The sequence below is a fragment of the Natator depressus genome, chromosome 10 (assembly GCF_965152275.1).
Source record: "Natator depressus isolate rNatDep1 chromosome 10, rNatDep2.hap1, whole genome shotgun sequence".
Lineage (NCBI taxonomy): Eukaryota > Metazoa > Chordata > Testudines > Cheloniidae > Natator > Natator depressus.
In genome coordinates, this window is record NC_134243.1 from 28,313,776 (window position 1) to 28,330,747 (window position 16,972).

The 16,972-nt window shown below is 36.9% G+C and overlaps 1 protein-coding gene across 22 annotated transcripts in view; it reads right to left on the reverse strand.

Moving 5' to 3' along the window:
* The window catches only part of RBFOX1 (RNA binding fox-1 homolog 1), a 2,406,891-nt gene that overhangs the window by 1,338,254 nt on the left and 1,051,665 nt on the right, over positions 1–16,972 (reverse strand). The window contains exon 2 of one of the 22 annotated variants that reach the window (XM_074965505.1): positions 4,974–5,024. The exons of the other annotated variants lie outside the window; for them this stretch is intronic. Coding sequence (XP_074821606.1) covers positions 4,974–5,024 — 51 coding nt within the window. The remainder of the gene's footprint in view (positions 1–4,973; positions 5,025–16,972) is intronic. 22 annotated transcript variants of the gene reach the window in all.

The following is a 16,972-nucleotide window of genomic DNA, read 5'->3' on the forward strand; positions in this document are numbered from 1 at the left end:
ACAGACAGACAGGTAGTGGAGTACAAGGAAACAATTTGGTGATAGTGATCAGTACAATCAGGGGTGCTGGAAAATTTTTTATAGTTGGTGTGCTGAGAGCCATTGAACCAAACTGTATACCCTGTATATAATGGAAACCATGTCAAGCGTGGTACGTCTATGAGTACAATCGGCAGTGGTCTCAGCACACCAGTGGCCCAACCACAGTCAGGTTTTTGGATGCATCATGACAAAGGAAAATTTTTAAGAAGGGATTTGAAGGAGGATAATGAGTTTGTGGGTCTTTGGAAGGAGCTCCTCTCAAGCCTGAGGGGCAGAATGGGAGAAAACACAAAGGTACTTGCTTGAAAGTGTAACAGGTAGACAACAGAGGCTAGCACCATTGACCAATCAGAGGCGGGACTCAATATTCCAGATGAAATTTCTGTCCTATCCTTCATTACTAGATATAGATTTACATTTGTACTACTTACATCCTTAACAGATTGTTTTCATCTGACTTGAGTGTTCCTCCACACCTTTTGCTTTGGCTTTTTCCCAGCTGAGTTTAAGTAATCACCCCAACCTTGTAATTTTTCAGTGGCAGCAGTCTGGTGCAGCCCATCACATCTTCACTGGCTCCCTTCTTCAGCAAAAGTTATTTTACTGCTGAATACATTTAAGCGCCTTTTCTTTACATCATTATCTCATTCATTTATTCAGATTATGAAGTTCCTCCTGTCTTGCTGGCCCCATCATGTGGAATTTGGATAATATCAGAGAAAGCCACCATAAAGGCTCTGGATTTAAATGTTTTTCCTATTCATCTGACTGTAAACTCCAGGATCTCTCTCTCTCTCATTTATTTAAAAACATGACAATTTGCAATGAACATTATGGTAATGAATTATTCCACCAGCTTTAGCCCTGAATGTAGTAAATGTAAACCATGTTTTCAAATGTTTGAGATTCATCAGATTCATTCAGTTAACTCAGCACATATATACAGATACCATAAAATAATTTCTAAATATTTGTTTCAATTTTGAATATTTCTTTTCATGTTAAGTCCAAAAGCTACAAGTGATCCTTCTCATATGCATTTCATAAGGCTACTGGCATCAGTATGTACCATGGCCACAGACTTGTCCCTAGAAACCTGTGAAGCTTTGGAATTTTTTTGATTTATCTCATAACATCTACCAACTTTGCACCCATTTAGGCACATCACAGGATAGTTTTCAGAGTGAGCACAACCCCAGACTTCCAATATTTCTAATGATGGAAACACCTATTGTGACAGGCCGCCTGTGCCTCACAACTTTGTTTTTCAATCTCTTGGAAGGATGTTTTAGGGGCATGAGGAATAATTCGCCTCGGCTTCCATTGTTGGAAGGTAAGTCTTTTCTGTGATTCATCTTAGTTAGTGGCAAGTTGATTAGAAGTGTTCTCAAGAAGTTCAAAAGACTTCACCAAGAAAGATGGTGTCTGATCCTACCTCAAGTACATGCTTTATCTGGAAATAATGCCACCTTATCACATAATTATGCTATGTCTAATTTGAATGCAAAGGCCACAGATCACCCTTAATTTTTGCTACTTTAGACTTGCTGGTTAATTCTTTTTGTGGACACGATACATGTCTTTGAATACATAGCAGAAACAAAAGGCACTGTCAGGACCTTTACACACACCGATTCCCAAATCGACCCACTAAGTTCCAACACACATTGCGGATTATGTATGTGAGAATAAAATAGTAATATAAAAGAGGGATAATCTCCACATTATTCTCTCTCTCTCTCTAACTCACATACACACCAGAAGCAGCAGGCAGACTAAAGGACCTACTCTATTGTTAAAATCCAGGAGTCTTTAAATATACCCTTGCACCTATTGAAACCATATTTAAGGCATGCAACCGAATCTGTTGTCCCCATGAAAGAGCCTGCTTTTACTGAGATTTTGGCACAATGAAAGATTATTTGGATGTTAGCAAACAGGAAGCATGGTCCAGTGAGGCACTGGAGGTCCAGTGGAAAGGATGTTGAGCCAGGAGTAAGAAAAATGGGCTCTATTCACTGATCTACCACTGACCTGCTGTGTGATCCTGGGCAAGTCACTTTTCTGAGCTTCTGTTTCCCCTTCCACTATTTGTCTAGTCTATTTAGAATGGAAGAACTTCAAGGCAGAAGCAGTCTCTTACTGCGTGTTTGTACAGCACCTAGCATTTTGGGGGCCAGATTGCAGGTGGAGCTTCTAAACACTACTTTAATACAGATTAATAAAGCTATAGTATTTAGAGCACTATATTGGAAGTTAGGACTTCTGGGTTCCCTTCTCAGCTTTGTCATTAAATTGTTGTGCAACCTCGGGCATGACAATTAACTTCTCTGTGCCTGTTTTTCCATGTATAAAATAAGGATAATACTTCCCTACCTAACGGGTGTGTTGTGAGGCTTAACTCATTCAACTTTGTGAAATGCATTAAGGAGATTCATAGGTAGATGATGTTATATGCAGTGGAATATAATAAAAAAAACTTTGTAGAAGATTCACTAGCAAAAATAAGGATTACATTCATAACATTGGTGATTGTTTAAAAATGAGACTTAGCAATTTAAAATATGTCTGCACCCACTTCAGCACCACAGTGAGAGGCTCTCTACATACATATATTAAATTGACAAGTGACTTAGTGTTCTAAATGAAATCATTACTTTGAGGACCCAAACTAATGCAGAGGTACTCTGTTATCCAATCTGTCTCAATAAATCTCTCTCAATTAATCTGCCCAAGTACCAGAGACCAAAAAAAACAGAGGCTGTCAAAGAGAATAGCAGAGTGAGAACTTGAGGTGGATGCATCATCAAAGCGGGAGGAGGGGGCACTTAAAAAATTGAAAGTTCAAATAGCATAATATGAGAACAACAGGGGAACAGAAGGGAAGTTTGTATGTTTATCTGCTTGAATCTACAGAAGTTAACTCAGCAGGGTTTTCTGGCTGACATCTTAATTCAGTTCTATTATTCACAGATCAAGGTGGCCAGTTTTTCATTTTTTAGTTCTTGTCAAATGTTTTAATTCACTAACAGTCAGACCACATCCTGATTCAAGTCAAAGGCAAAACTCCCATTGAGTTCCATGGAGGAAGATCAAGTCCTAACATAGAAAGATTGAGATACAACAGCAGTAGAGAATGATAGGAAACCTCTGGAGAACAGCATCAGGCTCCTGCCAAGCTAACATTCAGTAAGGGTAGTAACCAAAACTGAATTAACTGAATGAATCTGATGGCTGTTCTGTGACTTACACTATACAAAATTAATTGGTCTCAGTCCATTTCATAGAAAAGAAATGTCCATATCATATTAACTAGCATTACAATTGGCACCATCCCTAGTGGATGCAAAAGTTGTCACTCCTAGAGGTGGTCTCTCCAGACCAGGGTTGAATCACTTTATCAGGGGAGCACAGGAGATATAAGTAAAGCCATTTGAAAATGGGGGGGGTGAGAGAGAAGGGGAGTCAGGAGAAAATGATGAAGTAATTTTTGTTCTGCGGGTTTTGCAAAGGAACAATATTTTATTTCTGTATTACAAAAATAATGTTAAGTTTTTGGTTTTGAAAATTTTTTGGAGGCGGTTGTTTTCATTTAGTCACCTTTTTCGTTTTTCTTTCCCTCTTTTTCCTTTTATATTCTCCCTTTTTTTTCCCTAATTGTCCTGCCGAAAAGGAGATGGAAAAAGGAATGATGAACTTGCTCTATCCTGGTCACCACAGCTATGCAAAAATATAACACACCATTTTAATGTAACGAGTATTTTCACTAGAAAAACCCAATATTTATGAATTTAGAAATGTTGGTCTCTATCCAGCTCCACTGAATGCAATGGAAAGAATCCCATTGACTGGAATGGGAGTTGGATTAGACCAACAATATAAGGACAACTCTGTCAGAAGACACAGCTTTATTTGGCAAAAAGTACCACGTTTTCAAACGTGCTCCTGAGCAAAATCATATAATTGTCATAGACAATCTTCTTGAGTGCATTATTATTGTAATAAGGTACTGTTTGCCTATAGGAAAAAATGCATTGCAATCAATTGTTTATAACAAGCTCAACATTTTGATTGGACAATTTTCACAAAAAAAAAAAACATTACAAAATAAAAAAAGACCTTCTGGGCCATTCAACTTATAGCTGATGTATTCTGTACCTGACCATATTTGACTTAACTCCCGAGTCAAATAAAATTAGTCAAATAGTGAAAACATTTATTTAAAAATGTGACAATTTGCAATGAACATTATGGTAATGAATTATTCCACCAGCTTTAGCCCTGAATGTAGTAAATGTAAACCATGTTTTCAAATGTTTGAGATTCATCAGATTCATTCAGTTAACTCAGCACATATATACAGATACCATAAAATAATTTCTAAATATTTGTTTCAATTTTGAATATTTCTTTTCATGTTAAGTCCAAAAGCTACAAGTGATCACCATGCTGAGTTTGTAAAAAGAACAGGAGTACGTGTGGTATCTTAGAGACTAACAAATTTATTACAGCATAAGCTTTCGTGGGCTACAGGCCACTTCATCGGATGCACAGAATGGACATATAGGGAAGAAGATATATATAGATAGATAGATAGATAGATATAGACACACACACATATAGAGGGAAGGTGAAAGTTGCCATACTAAGCCCACAAAAGCTTATGCTCTAATAAATTTGTTAGTCTCTAAGGTGCCACAAGTACTCCTGTTCTTTTTGTGGATACAGACTAACACGGCTGCTACTCTGAATCCTGAGTTTGTGACAATGCTAAGGAATCTTAATTTTTGAAGTCGTCATGGTAATAGCAGGTGCTAAATTGAAAATAAACATAGGACCTCAGGACACAGACCCCAATCCTGAAAAGATTTAGTTGCATGCTCAACTTGAAGTATATGCATAGTCCCATGGAATTCAATAGGATTACTCACATTGCTGAAGTCATTGCAGGGCTGCGGTACTGAAGTGTCAGAAACTGGATGCTTAGCAAAGAGGAAAAGCAGTCACCATGTGCAAGAGGGAATTTAATCATATCATTGCAAGGATATCATTATTTATTAACTACTTGGTAATAAACTTGGGTGCACACAAACAAACACTTTTAACATTAATTTACCAGGATGATAAGCACAATATACTGAAGAGAATATATTTGCTTACAATGGGCCTGATTCTGCAGCCCAAATTCATATGATTAAGCCCACTAAGTTTACGTGAATGGGGCTACCTAAATAATTGCAGGATTGTGTCAAACAGCACAACATCCATGAAGAACTGGATTTTTAATTTCTTCCCCCCGCCCTTAAATATGGAATGCATAATCATATGTGGGGGACATTCATGTGAGTAGTCCCACTGAACTCAACAGGACTAATCATCAAATGATTAAAGGATATCAGATTAGGACTTTAAAATATATTCTTCAGATGTTTTAAACATACTAGTAAAATGGGTAGAAAACCATGATCTTTTTCTTTATGTTTCATATTTTATTCGCGAAGATATTAATAAGTATCTTTCCAGCCTGACTGCTGGAAACATCAGTCACTCTCATTCTCATATCCCATGGGCATAGACAAAAGAATGAAGATATTTTACCTGTCTTCTACAATGAAAACTCCTGAAAATTTAATATAATGAATGCTAATGCTCCAGTTTTATTTAGCATTCAAAAATAGCAGCATGGTGCTTATTTTATTTAGCTATGAAGCATACATGTTATAGGCACATCTGATTTTAGTTGCTGCCTTAATGTTAACATATATTCTCACTCCTAAAATATGATTTCTATGTTTCTAAATAGCTGTACTATGTATCATAATTTTGGGTGACAGTGTTTCAACAGCATTTATTTTTCTGACATTTTGTTTGCTTGTTCAGTGGCCTACGCATTTATAGTGTGCTGCTTAGCCATACATTAATATTGTGTTATCAACTTCTTGCTACATTCAGATAGCCACTCACATATGGTAATATAACTGCTTATGCTTGACATGTCATTTAACTATTGGGAATTTTTCACATAATACAATTTAGAAATTCCATGACTGTCTTATGTCTGAATACATTTGAAAGATCACATTATAAAGTTTTTTTTGTTATGGCTCAGTTCAAAAGTAGCCATTTTGTCATCTTTGATTTCTGGCTTTTATTTCAAGTCCCTAATACTTTCAAAAAGGAAGCTGACATCTTAAGGATTATTATCATTAGTGATTTTGTTCATAGACTTCTCCCAATATACATGATCATGGGAGATTTAATCCTAAAGCAAACCAACTCAACACAGGTCAGTGTTTAGCTGAACAAATCCCTAAGAGTAACCCACCCAGAGATACAGAATTGTCTAGAGGGTCAATATTTATCTAGGTTCACTAACTCAAGCTTCCTAGTAATGTTTGAAGGATATTCTTATGTGAAAAATAATACAGCACATGATGCATCTCATACCATGTCAGGATGTTTAGAATTATAATACAGAACTGTTTAATGTTTGGTTTATTCTGGGGCTTTAGTATACACCTTCATGTGTTAATAATGGAGATGACCTCCACAATAGTTAAGACTCACAAGTGCTGGAAACAAATGTTTTGTGGTAGTTGAACAATGACTATGCAACTCCTTTCATTTACAGATCAGAATAATCGTGAATTTCACAAACTTCAGATCAATGCAAAAGACTCACATTTTTGTGTTACTTTCTCCATAAAAATAGTCAGAGAAATAAAAAATAAAAGTTTCAGCTAATTAAAACATTTCTCTAAACCAGTGTTTCTGAACAACCAGTCCATGGACCAGCACTGGTCCCTGACGACTCCCTGACCCAGTTTAGGAAGGCAGCAAAACCACTCCCTGGTATCAAAAAGGTTGAGAAATACTGCTCTAAATCATTGTAGTGAATGGAGACAAAGGAAAGAACAACCTCCTGGTAATTTGAACTACATCATTTCCCTCCTTGTAAGGCAGCAGGGGTTCTCAAATTAGGGGTTGGGACTGCTCAGGGGGTAGCGAGGGTATTACATGAGGGGTTGCGAGCTGTCATTCTCCACCCCAAGCCCTGCTTTGCCTCCAGCATTTATAATGGTGTTAAAAATATAAAAAGGTGTTTTTAATTTATAAGGGGGGGGTCACACTCAGAGGATTCCTATGTGAAAGGGGTCACCAGTACAAAAGTTTGAGAACTACTGAGCTAGAGACTAGAATGATGAACACAATATACATGGGTTTCAGAGGAGCAGCCATGTGCTAGTAATAATAATAGGTCTCAGATTTTCCTAGTTGTGATAGCTGATGGATTCCTTCATCAAGTAGTTGCTGAACCGACTAGAGGGGATGCCATTTTAGATTTGGTTTTGGTGAGTAGTGAGGACCTCATAGAAGAAATGGTTGTAGGGGGTAATCTTGGCTCAAGTGATCATGAGCTAATTCAGTTCAAACTGAACGGAAGGATTAACAAAAATAAATCTGCAACTAGGGTTTTTGATTTCAAAAGGGCTGACTTTCAAAAATTAAGGAAATTAGTTAGGGAAGTGGATTGGACTGAAGAATTTATGGATCTAAAGGTAGAGGAGACCTGGGATTATTTTAAATCAAAGCTGCAGAAGCTATCGGAAGCCTGCATCCCAAGAAAGGGGAAAAAATTCATAGGTGGGAGTTGTAGACCAAGCATCTCAGAGAGGTGATTAAGAAAAAGCAGAAAGCATACAGAGAGTGGAAGAAGGGAGGGATCAGCAAGGAAAGCCACCTTATTGAGGTCAGAACATGCAGGGATAAAGTGAGACAGGCTAAAAGTCAAGTAGAGTTGGACCTTGCAAAGGGAATTAAAACCAATAATAAAGGGTTCTATAGCCATATAAATAAGAAGAAAACAAAGAAAGAAGAAGTGGGAATGCTAAACACTGAGGATAGAGTGGAGGTCAAGGATAATCTAGGCATGGCCCAATATCTAAACAAATACTTTGCCTCAGTCTTTAATAACACTAAAGAGGATCTTAGGGATAATGGTAGCATGACAAACGGGAATGAGGATAGGGAGGTAAAAATTACCATATTTGAGGTAGAAGCGAAACTCAAACAGCTTAATGGGACTAAATCGGGGAGCCCAGATAATCTTCATCCAAGAATATTAAAGGAATTGGCACATGAAATTGCAAGCCCATTAGCAAGAATTTTTAATGAATCTGTAAACTCAAGGGTTGTACCGTATGATTGGAGAATTGCTAATATAGTTCCTATTTTTAAGAAAGAGAAAAAAAGTGATCCGGATAATTATAGGCCTGTTAGTTTGACATCTGTAGTATGCAAGGTCTTGGAAAAAATTTTGAAGGAGAAGGTCATTAAGGACATTGAAGTCAATGGTAAATGGGACAAAATACAACATGGTTTTACAAAAGGTAGATCGTGCCAAACCAACCTGATCTCCTTCTTTGAGAAAGTAAAAGATTTTTTAGACAAAGGAAACATAGTGGATCTAATTTACCTAGATTTCAGTAAGGCATTTGATACCGGGCCACATGGGGAATTATTAGTTAAATTGGAAAAGATGGGGATCAATAAAAAAATTGAAAGGTGGATAAGGAATCGGTTAAAGGGGAGACTACAACGGGTCCTACTGAAAGATGAACTGTCAGACTGGAGGGAGGTTACCAGTGGAGTTCTTCAAGGATCGGTTTTGGGACCAATCTTATTTAATCTTTTTATTACTGACCTCGGCACAAAAAGTGGGAGTGTGCTGATAAAGTTTGCGGATGATACAAAGCTGGGAGGTATTGCCAATTTAGAGAAGGACAGGGATATCCTACAGGAGGATCTGGATGATCTTGTAAACTGGAGTAATAGTAATAGGATGAAATTTAATAGTAACAAGTGTAGGGTCATGCATTTAGGGATTAATAACAAGAATTTTAGTTATAAGCTAGGGACGCATCAATTAGAAGCAACGGAGGAGGAAAAGGACCTTGGAGTATTGGTTGATCATAGGATAACTATGAGCTGCCAATGTGATATGGCCATGAAGAAAGGTAATGTGGTCTTGGGATGCATCAGGAGAGGTATTTCCAGTAGGGATAAGGAGGTTTTAGTACCGTTATACAAGGCACTGGTGAGACCTCACCTGGAATACTGTGTGCAGTTCTGGTCTCCCATGTTTAAGAAGGATGAATTCAAACTGGAACAGGTACAGAGAAGGGCTACTAGGATGATCCGAGGAATGGAAAACTTGTCTTATGAAAGGAGACTCAAGGAGCTTGGCTTATTTAGCCTAACTAAAAGAAGGTTGAGGGGAGATATGATTGCTTTCTATAAATATAGCAGAGGGATAAATACCAGAGAGGGAGAGGAATTATTTAAGCTCAGTACCAATGTGGACACAAGAACAAATGGATATAAACTGGCCACCAGGAAATTTAGACTAGAAATTAGATGAAGGTTTTAACCATCAGAGGAGTGAAGTTTTGGAATAGCCTTCCAAGGGAAGCAGTGGGGGCAAAAGATCTATCTGGCTTTAAGTTTATGGAGGAGATGGTATGATGGGATAACATGGTTTTGGTAATTAAATATTCATGGTAAATAGGGCCAATGGCCTGTGATGGGATATTAGATGGGGTGGGATCTGAGTTACCCAGGAAAGAATTTTCTGTAGTATCTGGCTGATGAATCTTGCCCATATGCTCAGGGTTTAGCTGATCGCCATATTTGGGGTCGGGAAGGAATTTTCCTCCAGGGCAGATTGGAAGAGGCCCTGGAGGTTTTTCGGCTTCCTCTGTAGCATGGGGCACGGGTCACTTGCTGGAGGATTCTCTCCTCCTTGAAGTCTTTAAACTACGATTTGAGGACTTCAATAGCACAGATATAGGTGTGAGGTTTTTTGCAGGAGTGGTGGGTGAAATTCTGTGGCCTGCGTTGTGCAGGAGGTCAGACTAGATGATCATAATGGTCCCTTCTGACCTAAATATCTATGAATCTATGTTAGTCTGTATTCGCAAAAAGAAAAGGAGTACTTGTGGCACCTTAGAGACTAACAAATTACAGCTACACTTCATCGGATGCATTCAGTGTAATGACCCATCCACTCCCAGTTTGCAAACTGGATACAATTAACTTAGGCTTGAATAGAGACTGGGAGTGGATGGGTCATTACACAAAGTAAAACTATTTCCCCATGTTTATCCCTCCCCCCCCCCACTGTTCCTCAGACGTTCTTGTCAACTGCTGGAAATGGCCCACCTTGATTATCAGTACAAAAGGTTCTCCCACTGTCCCCCCGCTCTCCTGCTGGTAATAGCTCACCTTAAGTGATCACTCTGGTTACAGAGTGTATGGTAACACCCATTGTTTCATGTTCTCTATGTATATAAATCTCCCCACTGTATTTTCCACTGAATGCATCCGATGAAGTGAGCTGTAGCTCACGAAAGCTTATGCTCAAATAAATTTGTTAGTCTCTAAGGTGCCACAAGTACTCCTTTTCTTTTTACAATATACATAAACAGACATAATATGATTATGCACATATTTATGTTATAAATCTTAGGCTAGGAGATCTATTTTGTAACAGCACAGTGGAAAACAAAATGCAACTTATTTGTAATGTCACCTTTTCATTCATTAGTTATTCATTTGCTGAAAAATTTACTTTCTCAACAATTGTGTACAAATGGGAATACTGTAACAGGCAAAAGGCTTCACTTTCTTGAAGAAAGTAAACTGGTTTCTCAACATTTACATATTTTATTTGGAGAGCACATTATATAATTTGTGTACTTCTTCTACCTTTTGTGTACAAATCCTCTTCTCATCTCAGGAAATGTTTCACACATTCAGTTATCAGATATGCAGGTACTCTTCAGAGGAAGAATACTCTGATACACAATTATGAATGAGTTTTCAAGTGTTTGTGGCTCTTCAGAAAAAATTCCAACTATTACACAAAGGCAGATGAAATGGGGAGGAGAGACAGAAGCTCGTATCTTTATTGCATGAGTATTGACAGTAAGCTTTGTATTGATGGTGAATTGTCTGCCTCTGTGCACAGTGAGATTTACACATTAAGTCAAGTATTAAGGGGAACAATTTAGGACATATCAAGAATAACATTCATTGCAATTCTTAACAATTTTCTGATACATGTTTATACTGAATAAGAACTTATTAGAAGTCAGTAGCCAATGGGAAATGTTAGTGTAAAAAGATGCACTGCAAAAGGTATATGATTATATGTGAGAAATAAACATAATTCTATGTAAACTGCATAAAAATTAGAGATCTGTAGTACAATAGAACCCTACAACTCTCTCCATGGGATCACTCTGTGCCCAGGAGAGGAGTCCAAACAGCAGTAAAGATTTGTTTGACCCTTTGAAAGCAGGTAGACAATTAGTCATTCTGGGTTGTCAGTGAAAGGCAAGGGGGGGTGGCAAACAAGGAAGCGGTCCCTCAAAATCCACAAATGGTATTTCAGATGCCAATTAAAACATCATTCTACCTAAGTCCACCCAATCAACCATCTGAGAGAGACATTTTGAATACAAGATATATCTACAATAATTCAAGAAACTATTTTGTAAGTTTCTTAAAAGACTTGACATTTTCAAATTTTTAATTGTTGTTGCTTTTCGAAAGAAAAACATAAATCCAGAGTTTCTGTAAAATCCATCATGGCCTTTACATTAAAATTATAAAGCAAGTGTTTTTTATATATGTGGGAATCATACTTTAGTGTTGTCTTCCAGGCTAATACTTCCATTTCCTGACATCCATTTAGTTAAATCTAGTTATGAATCTCCACTTACATTACTTGAAAACCAATTTCAGTCAAGACAAGGAGTGTGAGCAAGGCATTGCATTTTTTTTCAAAATCATGTATATTTTGTGAAGTTATGTTGTGTTGTGAGCAATTCTCTGTCTTCCAGTTTTTATTGTAGCCAGAGTTAAAGTAAATTTCACCATTCTCATTTGCTAAAGTCGAACACTTTGTATTTTAAAACTCAAGAGAGATGACTGATTTGCAATGAATAGTTATCTAATAGAACAACCTTTTGCATATATTACTGATATCATTTCAAAGTATTAAATGAACATTCCAGATATCCTGACTGAATTACTCCTCAGAGGAAAGGGTTCTCTGACTCCTGTTCTGTGGGCGCGCGCGCGCATACACACACACAGAGATATAGATATAATAGGAAGTTTAAAAAAAACAAAAAAACGGTACAGATGAATCCATCAGAATGTAATTATATGGGTTGCCTCAGCTTTTAATAAAAACTTACATATTCTTTTAAAAACACATTTACAGAATGAGACATACAGCTAGCAAACTATCATAACCCATTTAGGCCAAGTAACACATATATCTTAACAAATAACCTCACTCTCATCTGCACTTTATGGATCAAATTTTTGAGAGAGATCAATACATCCATAATTAGTGACAGATTTTCAAGAGCTCTCATTTAGGCACCCAAATAAAAGCCAGATTTTCACAAAAGCTCCGGACAATTCATGACAGCTGCTAGGTGCTGAGCTATTTTGAAAGTCTAGGAGCCTTTATGAGGTTGAGAACTTGTAAATTCTGATGATGAGAACATCTCCCCCATCTATTTCTTCTAAACATAGATCTGTTACCTCACCAGCTCACTGATTCGCTTAATAGGGAAAGGGAAAAATCCTTCCTCACCAGCACCAAAGGAAAGAGAAAAGATCCCAGGGATATCAAAATTGCTTGTCAGAGCCATCTCCCTTTCTTGCACTCCATAGTGAAGCAAGGCAGAGTGGAATAGAAAAAAAAGTATGGAAAGGGACAGCAGAACACAAGAAAACTAAGAAAGCAGAAGATAACTTGCCTCTCACAAGTAACAGCTGAATAAAGTACTAGTGAAGCTACCTTTTGTGTGTGTGTGTGTGCAGATATGTATAAAAATACTTCCTGTGAATTATCAAAGTCTTTTGAAGTGCAGAAAAACTGCATCACTTATTTGAAAATGTTGTAGGAGAAGGAACTTCAGACTGGTGACATTTATAGGAATAGGAGTAGAAGCAATCAGGGATGCATACCCTGACAACCAGCCACATATCCACACCCACTTCGTTTAGCTGTCCACAGTTCTGCTTGAATTGAGAACTCTTTTCAGACACATTTCTTCTTGTCACCATTCTTTGCCCCATGTTGCTTCCTATCACAAGGGGATTCCACCCTTCATCTCATGATTCTGAGATCCATCATGATTTTTTGTTGGTAAGTAAGATGATGCGCTCTCAGAGACTGAGTTGTCAGAACAGGAGGTTATGGTGACAACTAATCATTTAAAAATCAACAAGTCACCAGGCCAAGAGTTCTAGTTCTGAAGCAGCTCAAGTATGGAAGCAGCTGCGCTGCTAACAAAATATACAATCACTAATTAAAACAGCCTCTGTTTCAGAGGATTGGAGGGTAGCAAATATTGTGCCTGTATTTTAAAAAGTCTCTAGAACAACCCAGGGAATTTTAGACAAGTAAAGCCTTACATCTTTAGGCAGCAAATTGGTTGAAGTCAAGCCAGCATAGTTTCTGGAAAGGAAAATCATGTCCCGCTAATCTCTTAGAATTCTTTGAGAGGGACTTTAAAGTAGCAGATAAAGAAAAAGTGGGTGACAATTTATTTAGACTTCTAAAATGCCTTTGACAAAGCTAGAGTCTACTAAAGGAGCTAAGTAGTCATGGGATTAGAGGCAAAGTAGTGTTATGAATCAAAAACTGGCAAAGAGACAGAAAGCAAAAAGTGGGATTAAATGGTCAGTTTTCATCATGGAGAAAAGATAATAGTGGTGTGCAATAATTTCATTCAATTAAATTAAAATGGAAAATTCAAAACTGATGCAAGTAATTACTTCTTCATACAATGTCTAATTAAATTTTGGATGTCACTGCCACAGTATTCTTTCAGGCCACAAATGTGTAACCTGTTAAAAAAGGGATTAGACACTTATATGTATATCAAGAATATCCAGAACTGTCATAATCAGGGATCCTAGAAATCCATTTGCCACAGAAAAACGTGGAATGTGTGTTTTTACAGGGACTCTTCAGTTTTTACATTTTGTAAAAAAATAAAAACATATATTAACTAAATTTTACTGAAAGTACCAGTGTCACTTATCCTATGCAGCAACCTACCCCTCTTGGGGTTGATTTTTAAATGCGTTTTAAATTTACGTAGCTAAACATACTCCAATAAACTGCTTTCGGCATATGAGGTTACTCAATGGCGTACAGGGGTTCATAGTTAAATGCATCTTAAATTTCACTTCAGCCTCCACATGTAGATAATTAAAGTTATGAAAAGATGCTGAAAACTTTACAAATCACCCCAAAGGACAATTTTCACATTGATGGTTATGTGCTGTTCTGTATTGTATGCAGCAAGGTTGTAGATTATGTTCGAAGGCAGACAAATACAGATTGCAGTTCTATTGATTTTATTTTACTATAGTGATTGCTGGCACTGGTAGGCTTCAAACTTGCTTAAGAATTGTAAATATATCAACAAAACATTGTGTCCAACTGATACCTATATATGCTGAGAGTAGGAAAACTAAAGTTCAGCGTTTCATTTTAATCACGGAAAAATGCACATTTTTATATTTGTTTTTTTTTTAACTCACAGAAAACTAGGATCCCTGATCATAATTAATGATACTTTTTGTGGAAGGGATTTTAAACCTCATGCTTCAGGGCTTAAGCCAATCTCTAACTCTTAGAGATCACCCCAAGACCTAATATGAGCATTACTCCATATCTGCCTGCTGTTGGGTTCCTTACACCTTTCTTTGAAGCATCTGGTATTTGCCACAGTTGGAGACAGAATACTGTACTAAATGGACCTCATGTCTGGTGAAGTTTGGTGAAGAGTCTGGTGAAGATCTTCCTTCTATTATGATCTACTTTATTCAATGTTTTTAAATGCCCTTGCTACCTCTCAATGAATGCACATAGTGCTTAAAGTGGTCTGAAAAAGGTGGGGGACTTATCACCCCCACATCTGTCCCTCCCCGGCCCAGATATTAAGTCTGCCCCCAAGCCCCAGATCATTCCCTACCTTTCCTCCATCTGTTCTGCCACCTCCTGTCAGCTACTGGGGTTCTTCACCTTCCTCTCCTGGGCACTATTAAAAATGTGTACCCATTAGCAACCTGGATCATTTTTAGAAATTATATTTCCCGGGTCTGTGATCTGTTGCAAGCAAGCACTTCAATTTAAGCACTGACTGTGTACCACCTTCTCTTTTTATTACAGAACACGCATACCACATACAAGTTTATGTGATTCACCTTTGATAGTCACCTTAATTCTGCTTCTGTTACAGCATTTTTAAAAATCTTAAAGCACTTCATATGCAAACAAATTGGGTTTTTCAAAATTGTTGCCATAACCACTTCTACTGAAATAAATGGGAGTTTTGCTATTTATATCAATCAGAGTAAACGTAAGCAACTATTGGGTGTTTCTGAAAATCCCAACCAAAATATGAAGACGGATGTTATTTTAATTCTGCTAAAGATACACTCTACATTTATATATATTGTTCAGAAGAAATTCAAAGGTTTCCTCAAAGTTCAGTACATACAGTTTTATCACTTAAGATTATATATAATTGAAACTCTGCTAAACTCTGTTTTATGAGTTCCCTTATTTAAGCTGCTTTGCTTAATTTAGTTCAGTCATAAAGAAGCACACTTAAAATATTAACAGTTAAATATAGTATTTAGTACATTAAAAAAGCTCTTAAGAAAAATGTTCTCTTAATATATTTATATTAGTTCCTTGGTTATAAAATAAGGAGATATTGACTTGTGTTGAGATGAATAGCAAGATATATTGACCTAAGTAGTTAACATTGATTGGGGTGAAGCTGAGGTCAATATTTACCTGGAGGCATAGCAAATCATGATATTAATTGAAACAAAATTTTAATATCGAATTTGTCCTGTATTTTGTGAATACAGACAGTGAATATCTTAATCAGAAATCCTTTAAAATCTCATAATTATAGCCATTCGTTTCAGACATGTAACTATTGTAAGTTACCTTCTGAAAGGGAGATGCAGTTAGCACTCCAGAAACAAAAACTATTAGTCACAAAACAACATTCACAGACTTTGGCTGCAGCCAGAGTGCATGCATATGCTACCTTATGGATTTAAATTGCTCAATACCTCATATTCTTAACCAATGAGAAGGTTATATATCAATTCATCATTTGACTTTTTTCATCCAATCACAAGCTATTATTGACATATTGTACATTAGCATAATAGAAAGAGAAAGATATCACCCTACTTTTATTAATTTATTTAAGGTCAAATAACCTTGCTTCCAACATGTCTTAACTTTCAAATGCTTGACTTTGCAATCTTTAAACATAGTTTTTTTGGATGTAATTATTTGTTATGTCACAGTATCACCTATGCTCAAAACAGGCTCAGGGCCCCATTTTGCTGGATACAAGGAATTGATCTGATATTTCACGGAAACCCTTTAAAATCTTTGTTTCTAATATAATAGTTATAATATCATTAAAAGCAGTTCAATACTGAGATATAATCTGTGGGCATCTGCTAGAGTCTATAAGGTTTGCATAATTTCTATATACTCATGATTTGAAATTCATTTGTAATCCAACTATGTTTCAACTCCTGGGAACACAGACAGATTATGAAGCAAACCAAAAAATACTTCCAGTTTAAACATTTACAGATATTGAATTGAGTGCAGACCTTCCAAAATGAAAAGACAAAACTCTCCTATCTTGAACAAAGAAAAGGAGTACTTGTGGCACCTTAGAGACTAACCAATTTATTTGAGCATAAGCTTTCATGAGCTACAGCTCACTTCATTGGATGTACTTCATCGGAGCACTGGATGCTCACTTCATCGGAGCACCTTAGAGACTAACCA